The 26,356-nt window shown below is 42.0% G+C and overlaps 1 protein-coding gene across 1 annotated transcript in view; it reads left to right on the top strand.

Annotated features, from left to right (window-relative positions):
• LOC109636574 (contactin-associated protein-like 4) overlaps window positions 1-26,356 on the top strand; it is a 63,919-nt gene that overhangs the window by 17,868 nt on the left and 19,695 nt on the right. The window contains exons 3-12 of the mRNA XM_020098344.2: window positions 2,762-2,955; window positions 6,596-6,743; window positions 6,918-7,121; window positions 12,896-13,071; window positions 13,220-13,366; window positions 15,289-15,556; window positions 16,041-16,190; window positions 17,787-17,958; window positions 23,975-24,081; window positions 26,197-26,316. Of these exons, the coding sequence (XP_019953903.2) occupies window positions 2,762-2,955; window positions 6,596-6,743; window positions 6,918-7,121; window positions 12,896-13,071; window positions 13,220-13,366; window positions 15,289-15,556; window positions 16,041-16,190; window positions 17,787-17,958; window positions 23,975-24,081; window positions 26,197-26,316 (1,686 nt within the window). The remainder of the gene's footprint in view (window positions 1-2,761; window positions 2,956-6,595; window positions 6,744-6,917; window positions 7,122-12,895; window positions 13,072-13,219; window positions 13,367-15,288; window positions 15,557-16,040; window positions 16,191-17,786; window positions 17,959-23,974; window positions 24,082-26,196; window positions 26,317-26,356) is intronic.

The raw sequence follows: 26,356 nt of genomic DNA, 5'->3' as shown, positions 1-26,356 counted from the left end.
TGAGCTGAAGGTTTTGCTTCATAATCTGAAATGGTCAGACCGGTTTTATTGTAAATTTGTGAATATTCCATGTTGAGTATTTAACGAGAAACTCCGCGCAGTTCTTCTGGAGCTTGTGTGTTCACAGCTTGGTGGAGGGAGGAGCCCTGGCCCTGGGAACAACCCATTCAATTCTGAGGTGGTTGACTTCAAAAGTCACGGTCTCCTGATCAGTTGATTTGAAAGTCTGGTCTGTCAATGCTCCCGATGGACAGGCTCTAGACTCAGTTACCCTCCTGAGTGGACAGGCAGAGCTTCAGTGTCCGTACAGACAGTCAGGGAGAGAAATACTGGATCACAACTGACACCCATGTCAAGTAATCCATGACTAGCATGTTGGATTTAGTGTATATACGTTTTTGTAGAGATTGTTTAAACTTTCATCTTCTCTACTTACTTCTGTCCTTCTTCATGGACAATCAACCTCTCTCATCTCTCTCTCTCTCCGTTCCTCTCCTTCTCCCTCTCTTTCTAATTCCTCCTCCGCTGTACAGGAGGTGTCAGCTTATCAAACTCTCTCCGTCACTCTCCTCCCTCTCTCCTTTGTCTGCGTTCATCACTTCTCTCCTCCACAGTCCTGCCATAATGAGTAAAGGTCAGCGTGTCTGCTCGCTGCTGTTGTGCTGTCGGTGTTCATGTCTGTTACTGCTGAACCTGCGAGTGCTGGCCTTTAGCTGCCGCCCTAATGAGCAGGAGGTGCGACGCTGCAACAGCTGGAGGAGGAAGAACACCGGAGCAGGAGGGAAGAAGATTCAGTTAATTTAACCCAAGGGAAGCAGCATCTATTTTACAATCATAAATATCATTTTAATAGGGAGAAAGAAAATCATGTTGGATTTGGAATATTTACATATGTTGTTTACAACACAAAACTTTAGGTAGATAGATAGAATTGGAGAATATGCTCCATTTTTAATTAATCAATAATGAAGACGGTTGCGATCGAGTCCCTGTTACTGGGACACGTGATGATACGGAGTCACATTGACTAACGATTCCAACTTCCGTGCTTCACCGCTACATCTGTCCACAGCTACTTTCAAACATGAACTTAAATGTCCAATTGCTCCGGAACGTTTCTTGCCGGCCCCCTAATAAAATGTCAGTGAGCTGAAAATATCCGGAAAACACGATTTAAACATGCGACAGACGCAGAACTGAGGCGCCACACATAAGACAATTCAATTCAAGATCTTCCGGCGATGAGATCCAGTCCAGTCGATGTGCTGTGAACAAAAACATGTGATTTCTGCTGCAAAATGTTTTGTTAATTCCACTTGAAACAGTGTAGACAGGGAGGATCGCTGTCGTTCATCCTGCTATAACAACATTCTTTAAATTAGTCGTGATGAGGAAACGTGGCAAATTTGACTCAGTGTGTTTAAAGGGTTGTAACAGCATGACGTCTCCTTGGCAACGCAACCAAAAGTGCTTAGGCTGGTGTGTGTGTGGGTGCACGCACACGTGTGTGTGTGTGTGTGTGTGTGTGTGTGTGTGTGTGTGTGTGTGTGTGTGTGCTCTGTTGGGTAGAAATCCCATCTGCTGTTGAGGCACCATGGATTTGCTTTGGCCTGACTCAGCACTTTATCTTAACCACAAGAACACACACACACACACACACACACACTGCTCAGTATTCAAAGTGTCATTATCTCGTCACAGCCTTTTCCATCACCCCTAATATTTTTTCATAATCATGCTCTGTCATAGCTCTCCCTGCTCTCTCTCTTTCTCTTTCTCTCTCTCTCTCTCACACACACACACACACACACACACACACACATATGCCAGCAGCATCCAACGAAGAAGTGAAATTGCAGCTGTATGAGTCTTGCTTGTGTCTTTGCAGATGTTATTGTCTGTCAGTCTCTCCTTCCCTCTGTTCTTTCTCCTCCTGTTCAATGACGCAAACACAGTCGTCTTTTCTTGATCTTCACTTCCGTAAAAAACAGTAAAACCAAATGTTAGGAGACACAAACACCCATCAATAAAACATTTGTCACACGAGAATAGTTCAAAGTAAAGTTGAAATAAAATAGCCATAATAATTGGGATTGTAAATTCACATTCACTGTTATTTATCTACTTTCTGACTTTCATACGTGATAGCCCCACTGACAAATACTGTCCTTGATCATGAGTTTTTTCAGTTTTAATCAGGAGCTGTACAGTTAAATCTGTCGCCCTGAAGTGTTTTAACCCGAGTGTAACTCACTTAACATCTCTGATAATGAGGCTTTTATTATTTATCATCTTGAAACCCGGGGAAGTGCTTGACATTTTGCGGGGTTTTAAATCTTGGAGCATAAAAATGGACTTAAATCAAATCCAGAAAGTGGATAAACTACATTTATATTTACTCTGTATTTCGTAACATTACAACTTGAAGCTGTGTTTCCTCTCAATGTGCTGACTTCTCCCCCCCCCCCCAACCACCACCACCGATCAATCTGGGCACATCACTCAAACATATGAACAAGCACTTCGTGTATCTAGCTCAGTTTTCATTGGACGGCACAGACTTGAAATTCACAGGCTCATTTCAGGAAGATTGAAATGAAATGAATCACATTTCACTCCTGTGATTTTTCTCTTGATCCTCGCTCGCTCTTCAGTCACCTCTGCCAGCCTCTGCATTCCCCCTCCTCTCACACTCTCAGACACACACATTATTGCATTAAAGATATATATGCAGTTTTTTTGGTGTCTGTCCTCCCTGCAGGAGCCGGAGGTTGGTCTCCTCTCGTCTCCGACAGATACCAGTGGCTGGAGGTGGACTTGGAGAGGCGGACCCAAATCACAGCTGTCGCCACGCAGGGTCGGTACGGCAGCTCTGATTGGCTGACGGCATACCTGTTGATGTTCAGCGACACGGGACACAACTGGAGACAACACCGACAGGAAGACAGCTTAGGGGTGACTGTCCTGCAATGATCAGTAACAAAACCGATAATTCAAAATGTGATGTATGAAGGAATATGATTTCATATAAACCAGATTACAAACCAGAACTTTTGATTCAATCTAATGAAACTACAGTCGGGGTTTTAAATTCTGCTTTAGGCATTAGAAGGCAGAATTTAATAGAGGACCACATAAGTGAAAACCTATAGGAATTAGGCAGGTTTGTTAGTTTGACACAGTAAATGTCCTCACTATGGTTCGACGATCAGCTTTAGTTTTTCCTTTTCTATTTTCATGTTGGTTAGATAATTCTTGGATAATTGTGCTGCAGTTGCACCATATCAGCTATCAGAGAGTCTTTGAATGCAACACAAGAGCCGAATGCGAACGCGAAGCAGATATCGTGCGTCAGCGTTCACCGAAGCTGAACCCCACGTGAAGCCACACTGATGTTTGCTTTGCCACAAGAAACATGTGTTCTATTCAGCTCCTCTCTCGCACAGATTGGAGGAGAACGGGAGGTTAAGGTTTGTCACTGATGAGTTCAAGTATGTGTGACCGGGGCCTCGAGGACAGTTTTCAAAATGGTCCCATTGAATGAAATTTGGTACAAAATACAAACTAAAGTGACACAGAAATAAAGCTCAAGCTGCACAGAGCTGTTTGGATGTGTTCTAAAATGACACAATAAAAATATGAAATATTTGCAGGTTAGTTTTTCATGTTCTTTCATCTCACTGCGTTTTAATGCCCTTGTACATTAGAAAACCTCCAGTTATACAACATGTATCACTAATGGGATGAAGACACGCTCCTGAACATCAGTGTCAAACAACATTGAATATATTTAAAGCTATGAATAGCTTAAAGCTTCGGGTGGAGTGCAGCTCAATACTGAGGTTCATTGAAGTTAAAACATTTGGCCTCACTGTCATAGATATAATTTACATTATCTGCGGGGACCGTTCTGCCTGCTCACCAGGAGCCTTTCACTCTTTATTAAAAATGGATGGAACAATGAAAGGAACCTGGGCCGGGCTGTGTCGACTGCATGGAGCTGCTGTCAAACAATTTAACCTCTGCTGACAGGAGGCTGGTGCTGTTGCTGCACAGACTGCCTGCTGTACAAAAAGAATCACAGCTTTGATTCCTGCGGCGTCGAAGGTGTCCATCAACCGTCTCCGAGCAAGTGGCTCGTTCGCTGTGAGCCAGTCTCGATTAGTGTCAGCTCAGTGCCTAAAATGTAAATGTGAAGGAGGAACCTGCGAGACGTGCATACGGTGATTTAAATATTCTGTTGAGCAGAAGTCCTCAAAACGGGAACTTGGGAGAAACTCTCCACTGAGGCTGTATCCTCATTATTTTCCAGCATTTTACATGATTTCTTTAAAACAATTGCATGTCTCATTTTCCTGTGAAGGAGAAGAATGACTGATCACCAGCTGGCAAACGACTGCATGTCAGACTGACAGGACGCCACACAGGCCTCCGCAGATTGAACAACATTAGACATGATCCAGAAGCAGTCGAGCATCTCCTCCCTCCGTCATGGAAGACAGTGCACTCCTCTTGTTACAGGATCAGCCTGGAGAGCAGCGTGTGATTCAGATTTGACAGGATACGATTTTCTCTCAGCGAAGGGTGCGAACGCTGCCGAGCCGAGCCCGCCAGTCATCACAAAAAAAGAGAAAGCAGCCTCAAAACTTGTTGATTTTACTCTCAGCATGAAAGGTGATAAACCCAGATCAGCTCCCAAAGTGTTTTTAAAGCTCCATATATTAGTCAGGCCGGCTTAGTGTGTCTGTTAGGGAGGAGATTTGCAAAAATAGCTGTATCACACACACACACAGCCTGTCACTGACTCCTGAGCTTACATGCTCCGTCTTACTCCTTCTGCTGTCTAGTGGTGGAAAGTAACTGAGTACATTTACTATACAGTGAGATTTGAAGGTATTTTAGCTGAGTAATTCAGTACAGTACAGTTCAGTGCAGTCCAAAGACAAATATAAATGTTATGTATTTATTAGATAACTATAGTTCACAGTTAAATACCTCACTTATAAAATATTGGAGTATTATTTTATATTTTTGCATTACTGCTTCCATGACTTCTACTCCAATACATTGTACTTTTTACGAAAAGGCAGATTGTAAAAATGTGTTCAAGACTCATGCTTTTGGAAATTGTGGAAATTAAAGACCCACTTACTTCCACCTGTGAGGAGTCACCATGTTGCTCGTGCCCTCGTCCTCCTCTCTACCCTCCTCAGTTCAGCTCCTTTCAATTCCCTGTGCTTTATTGGCATGAATGTCAGGTGAGCAATATTGCCAAAACGTCAAGGATAATACTGTTCAATAATGAGATGAGGGGAGAAAAAAAAGAAAAGAAAAGCTTGTCAGAGGCTACTCATATTTCAAAAGATGCTCAGGCGAGTAAATGAGATGCCGCTCTCCTCAACCTCCTTGGCAGGAAACAGCCATTTGTTGAGCTGAACGCTCCGCTGCCCCGCCAGCTCAGCCCTTCACAGCTCTGAAGACGCAGCTAAGATCCCAATCATGCAGCACCAGGAGAGACAAGTTCAGCTGCACAGCCACATCAGTACACATTCTGCAGACACACACATAAACACGTTCACGACTTCTCCACGACATCTCCACGACTCCAGAGGACGTAACTGACTTTCATTCACCTCCAAGAGACTTAACTCTTATCTGTTACTTTGACTTTAAAATGTAATGATTTACATGGACACACACACAAACACCTCTGCGTCTCCACGACTTCAGAGGATATGTGTTAATAGAGATCAGCCAAAAAGTCATCTGGCCCTAAAACACAGACAAAAGGTATCACTGGTTGTGTTTGTGTCAGAGAACGAAGAGCACGGAGAACGGACACAGAGTCTGGGCCTGGACATCCGCTGTCTTCACATTGGCCCTTACCCCAAGAGGTTAATTCCTCATCAGACAATAACCAATGGGCTCTTAGCTCCTCTGCCAACCTTAACTTAACCATACCTCAACCCTTAAAACATGTCTTTGCCTTCAAATGTAATGATGCACATATGCTGAGCTGCAGATTTTAAGTGTTGCTCTTGGTGTGAAAATTTCCCATCAACCAAACAAAATCCTGCTGGATTCCCACGAGCAGCTGATTGGGAAAATAGGAGCCATTAGTCTTTTAAGAGAGGCTGTGTACGGAGACTGAATAGGTCGCAGAGTTATTGATCAATGAGGAGAGGGAGGGAGAGAGAGAGAGGAGGAGAGAGAGGGAGAGAGAGGGAGGGAGAGACAGTATTTGCAGGATCAATGGCCTCTGGGAGCTCGATGTCTGAAAAATGCAAAAAGACTCTCTCAGGATCACAGAATTTTTTTCTCCACTCGTCTGCAGTAAATTTCAACATGAGCTCTCACTTCTAATGGATCTAATGGTTTATCCACCTGATGAACTGTTTACGAAGCAAAAAGAAAACTTTAGTTTCTTGGAACATCAGAAGAGAAAGAGAAATAAAAAAGACCAATGACAGAAGTCGACGAGTTAATCATGTGTGATTATCAGTTACAACAAGCAGACCTGTTCTCTGCAGCAGGAACCAGTCAAATGTTTTGATGTAAAAATTCTGCAAATGAACTTATAGTTCTGTTGTTCCAGGCTTTCCCTGGTAACAGCAATGCAGACACGGTGGTTCAGTACAAACTGGATCAGCCCGTCATCGCTCGATACCTCCGCCTGGTGCCACTTGACTGGAACCCCACCGGACGAATTGGACTCAGACTGGAAACATATGGATGTCGATATAGTAAGTCCCAGTATATGTCTTAGTCTAGTATTCTTTTGTCAGGTTTGGCTCATGGGATTTCTCTGGACAAACATTTCTGTCCATTATATTATTAGTGTTCAAATATACGTTCAAATATCTCAAATGTAAATGGATAAAAAGATCTTCCTCCTGCTGCTGCGTGTCGTCCTGCAGCTTCTGATGTGGCAAACTTCGACGGCAGCAGCAGTCTGGTCTTCAGGCTGAGTGTTCGGCCGAGCCGGACGGCGACGGAGACGATCTCTCTGAAGTTTAAAACCATGAGGAATTCTGGGACGCTGCTCCACGCTGAGGGTCAGAGAGATCACAGCCTCACTCTGGTGTTGGATAAAGGACGACTGCTGCTTTATCACCAACAAGGTACGACATGAATCTTTCATTATGTTGCCACAGTAAAACCTGCTGAATTCATGTGTTCCAGTAGAACCAGGACCCACTGTGGTTTTATTCAGGTGTGATTGTGTCAAGACATTCCTGACATTTTCTGTTTGCAGGATATTAAAGTCAATCTGACCTCACAAAACCTTTTTGGCCTTGTGAACGTGTTGTCTTGGGAGGATAACTTTCAAATGTTCCATAAATGTTCATACAAAAAACGCAAGTAGTCTACTTCCTGAACTTAGTTTGTTTCTTTTTTTAATCATTCAATATATTTTTGACGTTCTCTCTGAGGACTTTGCTGGCCAGCTCTTACATTCATTGTGCATTTACTGTTCATTACTGTGAGCAAATGTCAGCTAAAGGCCTAAACTCAACTGTGCAGTGTAATTATGCGCTCATTCAGGCTCCAGTGCCTCCACCGCTCTAAACAGGGATTTTAATATTCAGTACATCTTCATCCCCACAATGAAACAGGTGGATCTTCAGGCCGGTTTTGTCCATCTGCTAGTTTACTTATACATGTTTTTCAGAAGTGATTTTGACATTATGCTTCTTGATGAGCTCACCATGATGTTTTCTTGTTTATGCAAATGACTCAAACAATAAATCTTGGATAAAAAAAGATGCATTTCACCATTGCAGCGCTGCAGATGCAGGCCTCTACATGTTGAGTGATTGTGAATGAGGATGGTATCATTTGTTGGGGGACAGATGTTTTCTCCTTTCATTTTTTTCACAGACTCCTTTTCCCCACTTTCCTTCAATCAACTGGATCTCCCTCTCTTTCTCCCTCTGGTTCTCTCGCAGCTTGACTTCCTCTCTCATATTCTCTCTCTTTTAATCTGTGATGGATGTGAGCAACATGTGTTAACAATGAACTCTGCGGAGCACGTGGGATCAGCACAGCACAACATGATCAATGGCCTGCACAGAATGGAGCAGTGTGGAGGCATTGGGAAACGTGTGTGTGTGTGTGTGTGTGTGTTTAAACCTGAGTTGTTGTTGGGCTGCAGGCGGTCGTAGTAGCGCCATATGGCAAACCTCTCATCGGTGGTGCCATCTGGCTGCTGAAGTACTCTGCTCAATAACCGTCCCTTCATTTAGAGCTGAGGGCTTTTCTATAATTTTAAAATCATTCGACATCTAAATATTTTCTCAGGGATTTATTCTCTAAATGAAGTTATATCTCAAATGTGGATGAACTGTTGATAATAATTCATCCTAAAAGTTCATTCTGCAGTCATGTAGGAATATTTGTGCTAAATCAACAATTCCTACTAAAACTTTTTTCAGAACATCCTTTTATTATAATTTTGAGACTCCAGGAGGTAGAACGGGATGTCCATTACAGTAACAAGAGGGTTTATGGTTTGATCCCCAGCTCCTCTAGACTCTGACACTGAACCTCAGATTACCTTTGATGGCTCTTCTGTCAGACACAGACACTGAATGAATGTGGCTTAGACTGGATAAGCTGTTTTTAAATGCTGTACATTTACCTGTGGGTGGAAGTTTCTATTTATCAGCTATTTGCATTAGAGTCGTACAACTAGATAAACATTGGCTGCGGCAGAAACATCTTTCTTTCAGCACATATTGCAGTCATGGACTTGTGACCACACAGGTGCACACAGACACACGATTGCAAACATTAGTGCTGGACTGTGAGAATGCTCACTCAGTTCTTGGCACATTTCATTATGTGGAAATGTGGAGAGGTGAGAGTGTGCGACCATCATTACGGAGCTGACCTGAGTTATAATCGTGTGCAGTGGCAGGGAATGGAAATCTGCCACATGCAGACGTGTTGGCATTTTGTTTAGGTCGTTTGAGGAACGAGAGTATTACATTGTTTTTTGGACAGTTGTAATATTGCAGCTGTATATTCACATATCATGTTGAACGCACTGATGTGGAGATGAAGGTCTGAGTGAGACTCTTATTAAAAAAGTCTGAACCGCTCCCTTTTATAGATGCACACTTATTGTCAGAAATATTATGCCACATAATTTAAATGTATGCCAGTATTTTTTATTATTCTATTGCAGCAGCATTGTTGATCCATTTGACTGTGTCGTTGTTTAAATCTGTCAGATTCTGGTTCAAGATTTATGACTTTAGTCTATAATACTATACTATACTATTCTATTAGACATTTAAAAGTTTTTGGGAAATTAAGCAGATTCTAAACCCTACGCTTTCTCTCTCTGCTGTCTTCCATCCTTCACACTTGTCGTGACCTCCCTCTGTCACTCCCCCACTACAAATAAAAACAGAATAATGTCCCTTATATTCCCCTTACTTTGGGAAACGGTGGAGGAATATTAATTCCCTGGTGGTATTGTCTAGTGTCTGGCAGCCACAGAGCAGTGGCATCTGCAGGAGCAGTCAGTCTGACATCAGCTCCCTGAGTGACGCCTGTCACGTCTCCCCACCAGACCCGAGCTGATAGTCAACAAAGAGCTCGAGAAACTCTGGGTAGCAAAAGTAAACAGGCCTAATGGAGCAGAGACGAGGCTGAGCAGTGATGATCCAGCAATACGGCCGGTACTGATGCTGTGCCTCGATCACACTGCTGTCACTGCACACGTCTGTCTGTGGCTCACTTTCTCTGGCTGCCCTCTATCTTTCCATTCCTGCCTTTTCTATTTTCTCCTCTTTCCATTGTTATTTATCACAGCCTCTCCCAAATGTCGCCCCAATTCTGGCCCTGCTACTTTTCCTTTTTTGCTGGGGCGATTATTTGCCTTTTTCAATTGCACGCTCTTTATCTTTCTCTCTTCTCTCTCTCCCTGTTTTTGCACACAGCCTCTTTACTCTCCCAGGAGCTCGCAGTCTGTAGACAGGGTAATTTAGATCAATAGCTCAGAGCATCCAGCCTGAGCCACAGCATGCTCCTCCACAGTCAGAGGAGAGGAGAGGACACGAGAGGGCAGGAAACAAAAGGAGAGGAGGAGAAGAAGAGAGGGCACAAGAGGACAGGAAAGGAGTAGAGAGAAGAAGAGGAGAGGACACGAGAGGAAAGGAAATGAGTAGAGAGAAGAGCAAAGGAGGAGTAGAGAGGAAGAAGTGGACAGAAGAGGAGAGGAAACAAGTAGAGAGGAAACGAGAGGAGAAGAGATGCAAGGAAACTAAAGGAGAGGAGAGGAAGAGGTAGCAAGTGGAGAGGAAACGAGTGGAGAGGAAATGAGTGGAGAGGAGAGGACAGAAGGGATTAAAAAGCTGTAGATGTATTATCTCCATCGCAGAGTGTGAGAGACGCTCTGAGACGCTTCATAATTATCTCTCAGCCTGATCCTGTCACAGTACAACACGTTTCCTTGTGAGGCGTACACTTAATGAAGGTTAACACTGAGCATCAGGGACATGTGTAACTTAAACATAATGATTTCAAACAGCAAATGTGTTTTAAGTTGGCGAGTAACGCTCATTAGCATAATAATAAATGGCTGAATGAAAGCAGAGAGACAGAAGGACAAATTCAACAGTGAGATCGTCTCTATCCATCTGTGTCCAAGCTGAAGTAAATTGGCTGGTTCATTAAGATTTATGTCCACTGTCCAAAACCGTCTCATTTCCTTTCTGCTTTACATTTATCAAAACGTCAGTTTTCTGTAACGAAGCCCACTGCTTCATAATTCAGCTCAGAGGCTGCAGCACGCAGCAGTAAATACACAGAGGGCTGCTGCTCTGGACGAATGGCGTTAAGAGTTGCCGACTAAATTAGGATGGCATCAAAGAGGCATGCTGGGTAAGCTGCATGGCGAGCAAAAGCCTGTCTTTTCTCTGTATTCTCAATAATGAGGACGTGCTATTGGTCGGTTCTCTGGTGACTGGTTGTGATTTTCAAAAAAAAACTGATGATTTGAGATTTTACAGTAACAAAACATCAGCGTGATCACAAAGGTTTGTCACTAATCGCTCAGAGCAACAACACATCCTCCTCCAGCGCAAAAAAAAGAAAAAAGAAAAGAGACGGCTCTCTCTGGACAAAGTCTGCCAGTTGGCACAGAAGACACCAGACTATGAAATGCGGTGATTACTGTTGCGTTCGCTCACTCTGTCTCACTTAGTCTGCTGATGATGTTCAGTGAGGCTCCAGGAGCTCCTGCTGCAAACGGCCTCAGAAGAGTTTTCGGTCGGCAGCCTGGCTGTTTTTAGAGGAGCCTGGGACACAGAGAGCGAAGGGACTCTGCCCTGCTGTGTAATAGGTTTTTTTTTTCTTACTGCTGACTCCGTCTGTGCAGCAGCGACAGTTTTCATCACAATAAAAAATGAGTTCACAGTTGCAGAGTCAAAAGGCAAATGTAAATGAGTGTCTAATTTATCATCCTCGGAATACAGAGAGAGAGAGAGAGAGAGAGACCCCAACCTGAAATAGGTTAAAGCTCTATGTGGCAGTTTACCCTTTGGAGTGTCTCCTCCATGTTAGTGGATGGGACAAACTGAAAAGTCAAGGTACATGTCAAATGTTTTTTCAAAGATGCTATCTGTAATTTTAGGAAATTCTAATCACACTGAGGTTTCATTTTCCTGTTGTGTATCCCTACTTTTAATGTGGTAACTCCACACTTTTTTGGTTTTATGTAAACTTGTCTATTAATTAATTTGTATATAATTGTCGACTTGTCAACATGTTTTTTGATGAATCGAATTAAAGAAAGAGAGAGAGACAGCGAGATGTGAAACAGCGTGATCATCTCTGTTCTTCTTTTTTTTACAGTTTGTTTCATGTTAATAATCTCAACTCCCCGCTGTGATTAAAGATGTGACTTGGTTCAGAAAGGACATTATTTTTACAGCATGTGACGTTGACGTCATGAAACAATTATCGTAGTCTGTCTCCTCCTCCTGTCACTGTCGTCCTCCATAAACAGATTCAGCCTTTATCTCAAACCGAATATAGTTAAGCTGTCGGGATAGGCAGACTCCTGGAAAGTGGACATCTCTGTTCAGCTCCTCACTTTAAAGACACAGACGTTCCGTGTGAGTCAGCTCACAGTGGACAGCTAAATCAAGACGTTAATACCAGGAAACACAGCTGCGGTCCTTCCAGATGGACAATAAAAACGACGGGATGTTTAGTTTCCTGCTCGCAGGTTTAGTAGTCAATGAGATGAGGGATGAGAGAGACGAAGAGAAAGAAAGAGGGAGGATGTTTTCATGAATGAAAGTGAAGTGTTTCTGTAATTGTTTGCCCTCAGACTTTGATTTCAGCATTGATCTCACACATTCTCTCCCAGGTCCACTTGTTCCGAATGTAAACGGCTATTGCTCGTGTAAAGATTGAATGAAAGAAATGTAATACAGCAGTTAGTTAGCGGTGGTGCAGTGCTGACCACTGTCATCTCACAGTAAGAGGGTTCCTGGCTCGAATCCTGTCTTTCTGTGTGGACTGTCCATCCATCCGTCCATCTGTCTAGCAGCGAAGCCACGTCCTACAATGATTTTGCAGCATCATCACTTATCTCATGCTCCCTCCGGCTAACAGATGATACAGATTTCTCTAATGAGAGCGGTTGACCTCAGTGACCTGCTCCTCGTTGGGAACAAAGATAAAAATATTCCTGCGACATTTCTGTTACTCGTTTTTGATCTGATAAATCCAGCGTGAATCTTTGCCAAAAGTAAAACACATTTTAGAACAATGTCTTATGAAGGACATGTGACCTTAAAGTGCTGTCGTGAGGTCGTACAGATGCACCCTGATGACGACACAACTGATGCTCTTCTTCTCCTCCCCTCCCCTGCAGATGTGAGTTCATCCTCCGGCGGTCAGCTCCTTGTTTCTCTGGGAAGTCTCCTGGACGACCAGCACTGGCACCGTGTAAAGCTGGAGCGGCTCAGCACGCACATCAACCTCACTGTGGATAAAAACACGCAGCAGGTTCACATACCAGCCGAGCTCAGCCACTGGGATATTCGCCAGGTGAACACCACAGAAACACATCATTCATCTGTTTGAACTGGAACATTTACTCCTGAGAAAGTTGCCACGAAATGTTTTTTTTTACAGCCACCTGTAGAGTTTTCATTGGGCGACACACATCACATGTGATGTTTCCCTGTGTGTGCAGCTGAGTGTTGGAGCGGTGCAGAGCCACGGGCTGCAGAAACCCATCTTGTCCAACAGGAACTTCCATGGCTGCCTGGAAAACCTGCTGTACAATGAGCTCAACCTTATAGACCTGACAAAACACAACAACCAGCAGGTCACCACACTGGTACGTTATCATGATCTATTATTACAGTTCATGCACATGTATTGAATTAATCTGGGGACGGCCTCTTCTAGATTATGTTATTGCCTCTAATAAATAAAATGCAATTTCGAGAGTTTAATCTTTGTGCTATCTTTACGTTGTGGCCACTGTTTGAACAACTATGAATATTTATTTTTCAGTGCGTGGAGCCTATAATAGATTATATTTACCAATGTAATCAAACCAATTTCATAGAAATTAAATTCCCTTATATTTTAAACATAGACCATTAAGCTTAGAGATGATATATGTGAAACCTATTTGTATGTGGGGATGCATGGCTTCAAGCTTATTTCAACTTCTACCATGTAGTGTAGTATTTAGTGGTTCAGTTTAGTGTTTCGGATAAAGTTATCCAAAACAAAATTACACAATTTTCAGTTTGACATAAATATTTCACATCTGTTTGAATTACAGTGTAATTATTATCTGATTGAGCCAATTACACCATAATGATTCCCACGAGCAGATGACATCAACACTTGTCAAACAGCAAATCAAGTTGAAGCTGAAAGTGAGACTCTTTCCACATCGTCTCCAGACAAGAGTAATTTAAAACAACATTATTTAACTGTTCTATCCAGCCACTGACCTTGAATTTTAGAATTACAATAAATAACAGAAACCCAAATTAATTATTCCTAAACAACACTTTCTTTGCCCCACACCTGATGACCTGTTTCATCTTGTCTAAAGAGGAATGTACTGTTAAACTCTGGAAATATATCCTTATTAAGTTTTTATTATTATAATTTCTCCTGCACACACACACACACACACACAACCATATATAGTTTATTTAATTGCTGCCATGGCGACAAAGTGAAGAACAAGTTGATCACATTTTTTCACTTCAGACTTTTTTAGTTTTTCCTCCCACTCGTTCCTTATTTTCTCCCTTTTCTGTATCGATGTCATTATAATGTTAGTGGTCATTGTGATGATCATCATCATTATTTTTATCATGTACATCATCATCAACTTTATTTTTACTCCCACATCATCATCATTGTCATTAGCATATCCATAATCTCCTTCATTATCATCACCAATGTCATCACATTCACATTTTGGCATCACAAAGCCCAAAGCAAAAAAACAAGCGGAGAAAAGATTCAGTGAAGAAAGGAGGAAGAAACTGAAAATGAGAACTAAGTAAAGAAGGAGAGGAGGAGGAGGAGGAGGAGGAGGAGGAGGTGATACAGAAAAATCATCTTCTGTTGTGAATTAATCTCCAAAGAAAAGTTTTCATTGTCACAGCCCAGCTCAAGGACCGGGAGACAAGAGGGGTTGACAGTTAAAGAAAAGTTATTTATTTGCAGTAAGAAAATATGGAAATATATTTAAAAGATAAATCAATGTAAGAAAAGGGAAGAGACGACGAGAGAAATAACAAGGGAGGTTTTACGGAGCAGAGCATCAGACTCTGGTGCTGCTTCATTCATCAGCTGCAAAACCAAAAACAGAGAGAGCTCATTCTGACGTCATCCTTCCATCCATTATCTTCACTTTGTGTGTGGTTTTGTTTTGCGGGTGTCTTTATTTTGCCACTTAGTCAAAGTTTATAATGTGTTTCTGAAATCTAACAACAATTATTCCACCAGTAAATCATTTCTTAGATTAGGAGATGGAGAAATATTGAATGTGTTTGCAAATGTGACCTTTGTGACCCAAACGCTTGAAGTTGTTCAGCTTATTTTCTCTGCTCAGCAAATATCAATATGTTAATACAGATGTCCTTTCTCCAGGGGCTGCTGATGAGAACTCTGTGACATCGAGTTACACCGAGTCAGCCTCTGCAACTAATGAATATTCATGTTTTATTATCTCTTTTATAATCATTCTGCTCCCTCTCTCTTTCTCGTCCTCCTTCTTTTACTCAGGGCAATGTGACCTTTTCTTGTGCTGAGCCGGTTTCAGTCGCTGTGACGTTCACCGACTCCCAAAGCTTCCTACAGTTGCCCGGACTTCCATCGTGGTCATCGGGTGTTGTCGCTGTGGCGCTGCAGTTCAGGACATGGAACAAAGCGGGGCTGCTCCTGACCTTTGACCTCCCGCAGCTGGAGAGCACAGTCTGGTTGTACCTGAGCGAGACCAGACTCCGCCTACAGATCAGTAAAGCAGGCAGGGCCACACTGGAGCTCAGTGCAGGTGGGTCCCACTGTGTCTTTGCATAGCCTCTGCATCTGCTGACCGTGTTGTTCAGGTCAGTGACAGAGATTTAAGAGTGTGTTCCAAAAAAACTAATTATCAGAGTTTCTGTCCAAATGTGAAAGATTGACGATGAGAAAGGATTTTAAAATAAATTTCTACCAGCGGTTGAAATATTACTTAGTAGGTTATCTCCAGATGATGAATTGTGAGGGATGACAGCCCTGCAGTAGAGAACTATCTGCGAACTTGTTGTGTGAACTTGCTGCCAATGACAGTAAAAACTACACTGACGTGTAGGATTTCTCCTGGTGCTGCTGCCTGTTAAACTTATTTTGTCTGTTCTGAGTTCACTTGTTGCAGGACTCCTCACATGGTTCACTTCACCACCTCGAGCCTCAATGCAAAGAAAACGATTCATCTGTGGCTTTATTTTTATCTTCCATTAATCAGCAGTTAATATACTGTATGTTTGTGTGTTCAGGTTCAGGTCTGAATGATGGTCAGTGGCACTCGGTGGAGATGATCTCCAGAGAAGATTGTCTGAGCATCACTGTGGACAAAGACGAAGGAGCCACGGCTCACACCAGCATCCCACTTCCTCTAACCACGGCTAATCAACTCTTCTTCGGGGGTAAGACGATGTTATTACCTCCACGGTGTGTGCTGTTACAAAATCTTTTCCTGGATAGTGTCCAAGACGTGTGTTTAATAACTAGAAGCATCTCATTAAAAATATTCAAAATATCTTCATGTTGTACTTGACGTGTTTTGCTGTGCAGATGGGAAAACTGCTTACATGGACATTTAGGACTGGTTAAAATTCTCAGATGTACTCAGGTAATAATCATCATCTCCAGATCTCCATTGGATGTTAAGTGTCCCGCAGAGAGGGATGAAGTCGTAAAGCTGCTTCAGTTTCTCCCTCCCGCCTCCTTTCTCGTCTCTTTTCGAGTCAATTTCCGTCCCCTCCCCTCTGTTTCTTTGATGTTTCCTCCCTGAGAATGATCTTTCTCCTCTTCCTTCTATTCGCCTCCTTTTTGAAAGCATTTTTCTCGCTCCAATCACCTTTCGATTTAACTTTTCTTCAGCTCTCCTACTCTGTCTCTTCTCTTTCATTGCCAGGCGAAACATTATGTAGATGCCTGTAGTTTCTTACCCTTAAAGTCTCTCCTTAAAAAGTTCCAACACTGTGAAAATGTCTTCCTCATGTCCTACGATCGTCTCTACTCTACTGACTCTACTTCACATTTTGCCAAACTTAAAGGACTAATGTCCTGGTGCCAGACGCCACAGAGCGTCTTCAGTCGAGTCCATGCGTCGGTGGGTTGAAGCTGTTGAGGGACAACCAGCAGCATTTTGCAGCAGGGACGGTCGTAACGTTTTGCCTCATCAGTGTCATTTCATTCATTGTCTGGTTCTACAGTGTCGTCTGCTCATGAGTGAACCATTTAACAAATGTTAACTCACGGCTCATTAATGCTTCACTGTGGAGCTTAGACTGTTGCCAGCTTACCAAAGACATAACGCAGTCGTGTGATGAAAGAGTTACAGAGACAAATTGGATGCTACACGGTGAAGTGTATACATTTTTTCAAAGGTCCTTACATCTCCATCCGTCAAAATCGTTTTTTTCAGCTCCTGAATTCAAAGTGACATTAAACGGTGAGTCATCATTTCCCCTCCGCTGCTGAGAGGTGTGGAGCTGAGCGTGTGATGGGCGGACAGTAATTAGAGCAATGCAGAGCCCGGAGCTGGAGTTGCTGCTGTATTTGAAAGCAGAACGCCTCCGTCCAGGATCAACCCTGAGCATCATGAGTCACTGATGGATAAGACACGGAGCTCTGGTGTGACTGACTGAAGGGTCTCGTATATAACACGACTTTTCAGCTTTGAGTTCACTCGACTGTGTTTGTGGGAAAAATGCAAAGCGTGGCACCTGTTATGGATATAAAGATGGATGAAACACATCCACTTCCTGGTTTTGTATAGTAAAGCCTAAATTCAAAAAAGTGTAAAAGTACAGGTGCATGTTATAGTGATCCTACGAATGGCTGAACTGCCTCATACGATCAATATGTTTGTGCTATTGATTGATTGAAAGAATATATGAATTAAACCGAAAGTTGTGTTTGACTCCATTTTACTAAATGATACAAAGAAATCATCGTACAAACAAACACAGAGTTGAGTCTGACCGTGACGGAGTGTCCCGTGTTTCCCTCCGCAGGTTGTCCTGCTCAGCTGAACAGTCGGGAGTGTACGAACCCGTTCACCACGTTTCAGGGCTGCATGCGTCTCGTGACTCTGGACGACCAAACTGTGGACCTGATTAAAGTGCAGCAAAGACTGCTGGGAAACTACAGCCACTTGCAGATCGATATGTGCGGCATCATCGACAGGTCAGTCTCTAAAAATACCCTCAGAATTGAAACCTTGAGTATGATCCCTTATATATACACTTAAGGTTAAAGCAAGAAAGTATTTTTCTCTTTGGCTGTGATCGACTCTGTGGATGTTCCTCTGCTTTGTGGGTCCTGTGGGATTTGTGAGAACACTTGTAGGAAGAAGTTTGTGATTTATTTTGCATTTCACTCTCGGTTTGGAGCTGATATTTTACATGCAGTGTTTTATTTTTACCAAATTCAATAAAACACTGACAAAAATGTAATGTCATTAGTTTTTTTTACAGTTTAACGTCAGAAGAAAAGTGCAGATAGATAATCAACCACTAGTTATGTCAATTATCTGAATGCTTAGCTTGTCTCTTTTAATTGCCAAATAAGTAAATTAATAAAACACATGCATCCTTGGCTCCTGTACAGCTGCATCTCTCTGGAGGCTTAAAATGAATTGTCTGACTAGTGTCCCAACTGCAGCATTATCAGATTGGTTAAAAGAAAAAGACATCACTAAGTGTTTTTTTTAAAAGGTTAAAGGTGTTAAGGGAATTCCATCAGTGGAGGCTGGAGACAGAAAATACATCCCCTCATCATCCTGCTCTGGAACAAATGTGTTTAAAGTGAAGTAGATCACGATGCGTCTCACAGGAGAGCAAGCTGCTCAGTCTGGTGCTCATGAGGGTTTTAATTTCATTTGTACTGGTTTTATAAATTGTTTATGTTCTATTTTGTTTTACAGCAAAAGCCCTTTGAGGAGCCGTTTGGTTAATTGTTAATTCTCTTCAGTTATTAAAAAACGGAGCTCCCTGTCTGCCACTTCGATGTTGAAATGCTCAGTTTTCCAGAATTGAATTAAACATGTGTGAAGGCATTTTAAATAGATGTTGTGTTAGACTTTGTGTCCCTGAAAAGACACATGTGTAGAACCCCTCACATATCTGCTTGTTTGTGTTTTAGTGGGTGCACTGAGTGTCATTTGCACAGCATCAAGTGTAATGTGGGTAAATAAGCTGAACCTCGCACAATGATTAAAAATACAAGCCAATCCTGATGTTGACATTACAAGATTTAAAAAAGTTAAACATTTTTGGCTCATGCCTGATTCTTCCAAAAACTTTTGTGGAAATTCGTTCAGTAGTTTTTGTGTAATTCTGCTGACAAACAGACCACAGGTCAGCTCAGGGTAAGAAAATACATATTCACAAACAGATCAACATAATTACTGAGGAGATCGAAAGGTGTGGATGAAATATTGCATTACTAGACTTTGACCTTCCATTAAGATTAAAGGGATGCATGGAAAATGTCACATGAGACGATACAGTCTGACAACCTGCTGACGGAGGAGATTTACTTCAGGACGAGCTCTGGAGGAGGATGCTTTCAAATTTCTTAATAATTCACACTCTTCCTTCCCCACACGGTTATGTAAGTTTTAAAACCTGAGCCATCTCTCAGGGGCGGCTAAAGCACTTGTTTATGACGAGGAATAAAAAAGATCAAGTTGGAAAAATCTCTCCCTGAGGCACAAGAGCCAGCCTTTGAAATCAAGGATTGAAAATAGAACAGTCACCAGCTAATAATCTAAAACTCTCATTCTTACCCACTTCACACCACAGCCACACCATATCTGCATAATGAGGAGTGCATGAAACTCTTGATGAGTGGATTCATTATCAACGAGAAGGAAACGTATTAGATGAAGTGATTATCAAAGCTAAAAAAATATAGGAAATAGGTTCTTATCAGGTTAAATAGACTGTTAGACGACCACCAGCTGCTGTGACGCTGCAGACCTGCACTCGACTTGAGTTACCAGGAGGGACTGTATGTGATGTTCTTCATATGTGAACGTGTCCTATTTTTAAACATTCAGAAATCCTGACGTCAACAGATCATGATTGAGGATGAGACTCATGTTTCTGGCTGCGTCCACTGTCTCACAAGCAGTGAGTGTTTCTTTGCTCATCACCGGGACGCTTCGGGCGTTCTGATTGTTTATTGTAGTTTCTTGGTTTTGCATATTGCTGGTAACCTTCGTTCTTTTTTCTCACCACTTTTTTGGGAATCTGTTGGCTGTTTACTTTTCTGACTTCTGACGGCACGTTTCTCTGCTGCTGCACGCAAATAAAATCTGAGCTAAACCACAATAAAAAGTCGGAAAAATAAGCACAATCGATCTCTTGTTCACTTCCTCGATGAACTGTTACGTGTGCATGCACCAAGAATAACGTTAAAAGTGCAGCACACTCTGAAGTATAAGGATTAAACAAAAGTTTGATGCTTGTACTTTGTTTCGAGGAGTTAAATAAGAAGGTTCAAAGGTTTTATTTGTCATCTGCACAACAGATACAGCGTACATGTTGGCAATGAAAATCTTAAATCCCAGGCACCTCAAGCAACTCAACATGTAATAGTGTCAGAAAAATAATAAAATAAGAGTAACTAAAAATACAAATACCAATACACTAGTGCAAATAAACAAGAAAGTACAAATGTCATTACAGTAACTAGTGCAAAAAAGAACATAAAACACACAAGAAGCTATCGCTCTGAGATATTACCTGTCAGTTATATGAAATATACAATAAATGTTGGACACAGACCCAAAGTCTGACGTTGGAAAAGTGTTCAGGAAGTCTCTAAACTCACCACCTTCCTCACACTGACCTGTGTGTGTGTGTGTGTGTGTGTGTTGAAGTGAGATAGATGAAGCTGTCAAAAGGCTGTAATTCTGACCTCTTTGCTCCTGTCAGGTTTCTGACAACCTAATAATAACAACCTGTCAACGCTCACGCAACCGCCCACAAATAAGATGAAACACAGGTCACAGAGAGGTCCACGTCTTCTTGTTGTGTTTGACCGTCTGTGTGTAACTGTCCGTCCGTCAGACGCTGATTTTACCAACACGTCTGGTTCTCTCCATGTGACCAAACTCACAAACGCAAACAAACACAAACACACAACTTCACACACTCAATTCAGGGGCCGCACCCTTGCACCCCCACACCCCCACACCCCTGCGCCCTCATTTGAAGACTGATTGCGTCACAGCAGCACTTCGGTGAAAGACGGTTTTTCAAAGAGGTAATGGCGGCAGCAAGCGAGGTGAAAACTCTGGAAGAATACATTTTTAAATCGTGGTTACTCAACTGAATGATGCACTTACAGTATTTTCAGCGTTGTTAATCACCTGAAGAACTTTCTCGTCCTCAACTCTGTTGCTAGGCAATGATGTATGGGTGGGACTAGCCGGTGACGCAATAAGAAGGCCAACGTGTTCTACGCAGCCGATGATAGAGACACAGCTTGTGTGTGTGTGTGTGTGTGTGTGTGTTTGTTATCTAGGATCAGAGCAGGCCGAAAGCATTAAAAAACCCACCTTCCTCTCTCGCTCTCTCTCTCTGCAGGACATCCTGCTCTACCTGTCCAGTAATAGAGTGCAGACGGGAGGTGCAGCGCTGTGTTGGTTTAGCCAGAGGCGGTAATAGAAACCAGGAGATTGGATGCGAGCCCTGTGATCCACGTTACATTATAGGACAGTGTCACACAGCACTCGAAACTTTTAGATAAGCTGCAAAGTCTCTTTTCTCAGTTAATCCTGGAGTCCTGTGATCCGAGCTCTGCTGCAGCACACTGTCACATTGCATTGCAAATCGTTAGTCAAGCTCGGAGCCCTCCGGAGATTTATAGAGGACAAAGTGTTTCGAAACTGGGAACTTTTAAGGCCCTGGAAAGATTTATAGTAGATGAAGTGATAAGAGCCACAGTTCAACTCGCAGTTTGACCCGGGCTTATGTTTCTGATTCCTTTTGTAATTTTCCGCTCCCTGTGCTCCTGGATGAGGCTGCGTGTGGCAGCCGGCTGCCGACAGCAAACTGGCTGCTAAGAAAATGATAGAGAACTCCTCCAATGCTGCTGGAAACAGTTTCCTACTGCGGCTGCAGACGATTCTTGCCAAGAAAAGTTTCACCAAACTTTAGCAGACTACAGCGAGAGGAAGAACAAAGTGGATTTTGGGGGAAAACAAAACTCCTGCAAAGAGGGTGCATGCACAGACATTTGTCCGCTGCTCCTCTCTTCTGCTCGAACAATGAAGATAAAGGAGTGAATAAACAAGGCTATCAAGACTTTTCATTCTAAAGTCTGGTGGGAGAAAAGTAAACTGTTTGACCTGCTGAGGAAATTAAGGTTGGATTATTTTTATTCAAATTTAAATAATCAATAGATTTCAATCATATTTTATTTGTGTAGCGTATATTCCCAAACACAGTTTGCTTCATAGGGCTTAATAATCTGTACAAGGTGCGACATCCTCCCCTCGATCGAACTGTCCCGTCAATAAATGCAAAAAGCCCCAAAATATGTTTAGTGGTAGAAGTTAAAATAAATCTGTGTGTGGGAAAAAAATATTTGTATCCAGGCTTCAGTAGATCTGCAGTGTGAAGAAATAAATAATAATAAAATACGTGTTTGGACTGAAAGTACATTGGGAGTAAATATAACAGGATGTTTGGATTGAGTGGAAATGAAGAAGTAAAGAAGGAGGAGTATCCATCATGTCACCATCTGATAATCAAACATCGTGTTTATCAATATCATCTTAGCAATAAGAACTAAAGTCTCTGTTTATAAGAACAGTCTCATTTCTATCTACACTGAGTGATGCTGCAGATTCACTCCTCTGACCTCAGTTAAACTGGTTCACTGTCCAAATCTTGCTGCTGCTCTCCTCCTCTCCTCTCATCCATCCTTCCCTCCGTCCCCTTCAGCCCTCTATTTCACCTCCTTGTCACCACCTCTCCCCCATCCTGCACCATCCTAATTCCTCATTCCTTCTTTACCTCCTTTTCCTCATTCCTTTGGATATCTTGATTTGTAATTGTTTCTCTCTCAAAGCACTTTACACACAATTCACACATTCATGCAGTGAATCTATATGCAGCACTCTCTATCACTCAGCATACATTTGAAATGCAGACTGTAGGAGCTGGGGATTGAACCACCGACCTTCTGGTGGTTGGACGCCCCACTAATTCAAAACTTCATCAAACATTCATCTTGCACCAACCTATCACTGTTTTACACAATCATATTCTGAATGGGTCCAAGTTGATTTCTTATAGCAGAAATATGTATAATTATATTTGTGCTTGCTAAAGTAGAAGATCACAGAATGAACCCAATCTGTGTCTGACCTAAACTATTTTGGCAAAAGTCAAAAGTAAAAACAAAATCTTTTGTTCCCTCACCCATTGTTCTCTTGTTCTGTTCAGTTCTGTGTGGAAACACTTTTAAACCGTGACTTTAAATTGACTGATTCAATAAGTTTGAATTGTGCATTTATGTGTAACTTCATAGATTTGTGGAAAAATGTTTCTCTTATTGGATTTCCGATGTTAGAGTCGGTTTTAATGCATCGCTCCTGTGTGTTGAACATTCTGACCGTGCTACTGCAAATACAAAATATCTTACAGTTGATTTAACTGCACTCGGTCCCAGTTTAATATCCACTAAATTAACTGTTTTGCAGCGGACTCTTAAGCATTTTAGATTTCCAGCCACAAATGTCTCACCTCTAATTGCACCACAAATAAAGCAGCAGGTTTTTATTCAGCTCCTTGCTACTTATTGCAAGAGATTCATTAGAGGGATATGCAAAACAAAAATGTAGTTCTGAAAACTGCTCCAGCTCCAATTACTTATTTTATTCTCTCATTTATTATGGAATCGATCTGTGAAAAGTTTCCTCATCATATCACATGTAGTTCTTTCATCAGGAAAACTGAGGTTTGTCTTTGTGGCAGGTTATGAACTGATGACTTTGGTTGTGTCGTATCTTATTTAAATATCTCCACACAATAGAGGGATATTTCAAACCTAGAAACAAAGATTTAAAATTGTCTGAACTGAAACTTTTTCAGCTTTTATTGTGATGCCTCCTACACGCCTGCTCCTCAGAGGAGTCAGGGCTTTTTCAAGTTCCTTTCATAACACGTCTGTCTCTGTCTCTCAGGTGTTCTCCCAGTCACTGCGAACATGGAGGTAGATGCATTCAGTCCTGGAGCACCTTCCACTGCAACTGCTCCACCAGCGGCTACACAGGAGCCACCTGCCACAGCTGTAAGCAACTAGAGCTACGATACAATACAATGACAAAGTAAGAAGCTGCTTCAGTGTTGAAGTGGTCAAGGCTTTTTAATAGTAGGGAGGCAGTGAAACCAAAACAATGAGCTGAAAGGTGCTTAATGCTCCATATATCCGAGAGGAGCTACAGTCAGGTGATGATGAATTTATGTTTGGGAGGAGACTGATTGAAGCCATCAGGTTACTAATCCAATAGTATAATAATAATAATATGAAAATGGCCTATGTGAAGATGTACTGGTAAATGCTGTGAATTTAAATAGCAAATGTCTGATGACCCGTCTATTCACACATTCTTACAGTGCATCTTTGTGCAGCACTTTCTCTATCACACACACACACGCACACACAATTTGTTGTCTACTGTCTTGCCCGCCACCTTGGCATGCAGAGTGGAGGAGACGGGCATCAAACCTCCAACCTACTGGTTAGTGGACAAGCTGTTGAGCACAACAAACACATGTTGTGCGTTTCTCAAAAACCGTGAAATGAAAATTAATTAAATTTGCTGAACGACTGTTTCCAGACACATCTCTGTTTTTCTTTTAAAATTTAACGACACATCAAATATTTTTCCTTTGAACTGCAAATCAAGTCAAACACGTCTTAAGTACAAACTGAGCTTTAAAAAGACGGTAATTAACTCAAAGTTCCACATGACCTGCTGGCATGTGGAGACTTGCGGGTGAGTTTGCACCACATTTGGAAACACTGCTTCTCAATGAAAAATTGCCTGGTTGGTATAACACATGATGCAGTAAATAAAGTGTCGCCCTCCCTCCGCTGAGAGGACGCTGAGGAGAGAACAAAGCAGTGGCATCCTGCTGCAGATGAAAGCTGCAATTTCCTCCCACTTCTCACTTCAAACGGCTCACATCAACCACGGTGTCAGAGGAAACTCTGCCAGCGTCTCTCTCCACTTGTTTAGTATTTAGATTGTAGAGGTTTGAGGTTTTCCTCATGGTTCATGAGAAGAATCGTGATAAGAAGCAATTAAGGATTGACACAGAAGGATCAGTGCAGTATAGAGTCGTCCATTTTACTTGGTTCCTTATAAAGAACCCTGGGCTTCATCAATGCCTCTTTATAATGACCCAGTTCAAACAATTACAGGCAACTAGATTAATTATGTCAGTTAATTTTGAATAAACATGTTCTCATCAGTTGTAAAGTTTGCCATAAAGGTCATTCTACCATCTTATTATGCTCAGAATAAACTGTAAAATCACTCAGCTCCCTCCCCTGGTGAAGATGAACACAAGAGAAGGATAAAGAGATAAAGATGAAATAGAAAGAAGAGAAGATACAGAGAGACGGAAGTAAAAGTCATGACAGAAGGAGAGTGAGTCTTGAGGCAGATTCTCTCCACATAAAAAGATTTCAGCTCAGAGACGGCCGGAAGTGTTTTAGGTGAATCAAATTAAAGAGATTGTGGCTGTGATTACACGGCCAAGCATTGATTGAATCTTTCTCTGTGATGGGACGATGAGCTCCAGACAGGACCAGGGCAAACTCACACTCTCACGCAGATACACACACAAACACACACACTCAGGATTTATTGTTGTATTGTAAAAAAATGGGGGAGGCCTTTTTGGGAAACTTTGTGTTTGGGTATTCTAAACAGCACAAAGGGTTTTATATAATCTGTTTGCACCTAGTTTAGTTTTTGATCGATGCCTGTTTATTTATTTACCTCTTGACATCGCTGCTCTTCTTTCCTCGCCATGATATTTTTCTACATATATTTTGATTAATGATGTTTTTTCCTTTTGGGGATATTCACAATATTTTAAACACGTTTTAGAGACAAGTGGCGATCATTGGGGTCGATGATAACTGATGAAATCTTCTAATTAGAAGACATTTTCAAAGAAGACATTCTGTTCTATGAAATCTTTTCTGCACTTAATTGTTTGAAGTCAACACTGTGACGCTGGAAACACAATAGTCTCAAAGTCTAATGAAATGATAATCATGCTTTGTTTATTACAAGTCTGTAAAGTTCTTACTTGATCCAAAGCTGCTGTTGATTCAGGAGAAAGTTATTTAGTTATTTTTGTTATTCGTTCATTGTGTTTTCCTCCCCAGCAACTTATGAGCAGTCGTGTGAGGCGTACAAACACAGAGGCAACACATCAGGGCATTATTACATAGATGTTGACGGCAGCGGACCAATCAAACCCCAGCTCATCTACTGCAACATGACAGGTAACAAACAAACACACACACACACACAGTACCAGTACAT

The sequence above is a fragment of the Paralichthys olivaceus genome, chromosome 3, assembly GCF_024713975.1.
Source record: "Paralichthys olivaceus isolate ysfri-2021 chromosome 3, ASM2471397v2, whole genome shotgun sequence".
Classification (NCBI taxonomy): domain Eukaryota; kingdom Metazoa; phylum Chordata; class Actinopteri; order Pleuronectiformes; family Paralichthyidae; genus Paralichthys; species Paralichthys olivaceus.
The sequence above is the reverse complement of the archived record's forward strand: the minus strand, read 5'-3'. Positions and strand labels throughout refer to the sequence as shown.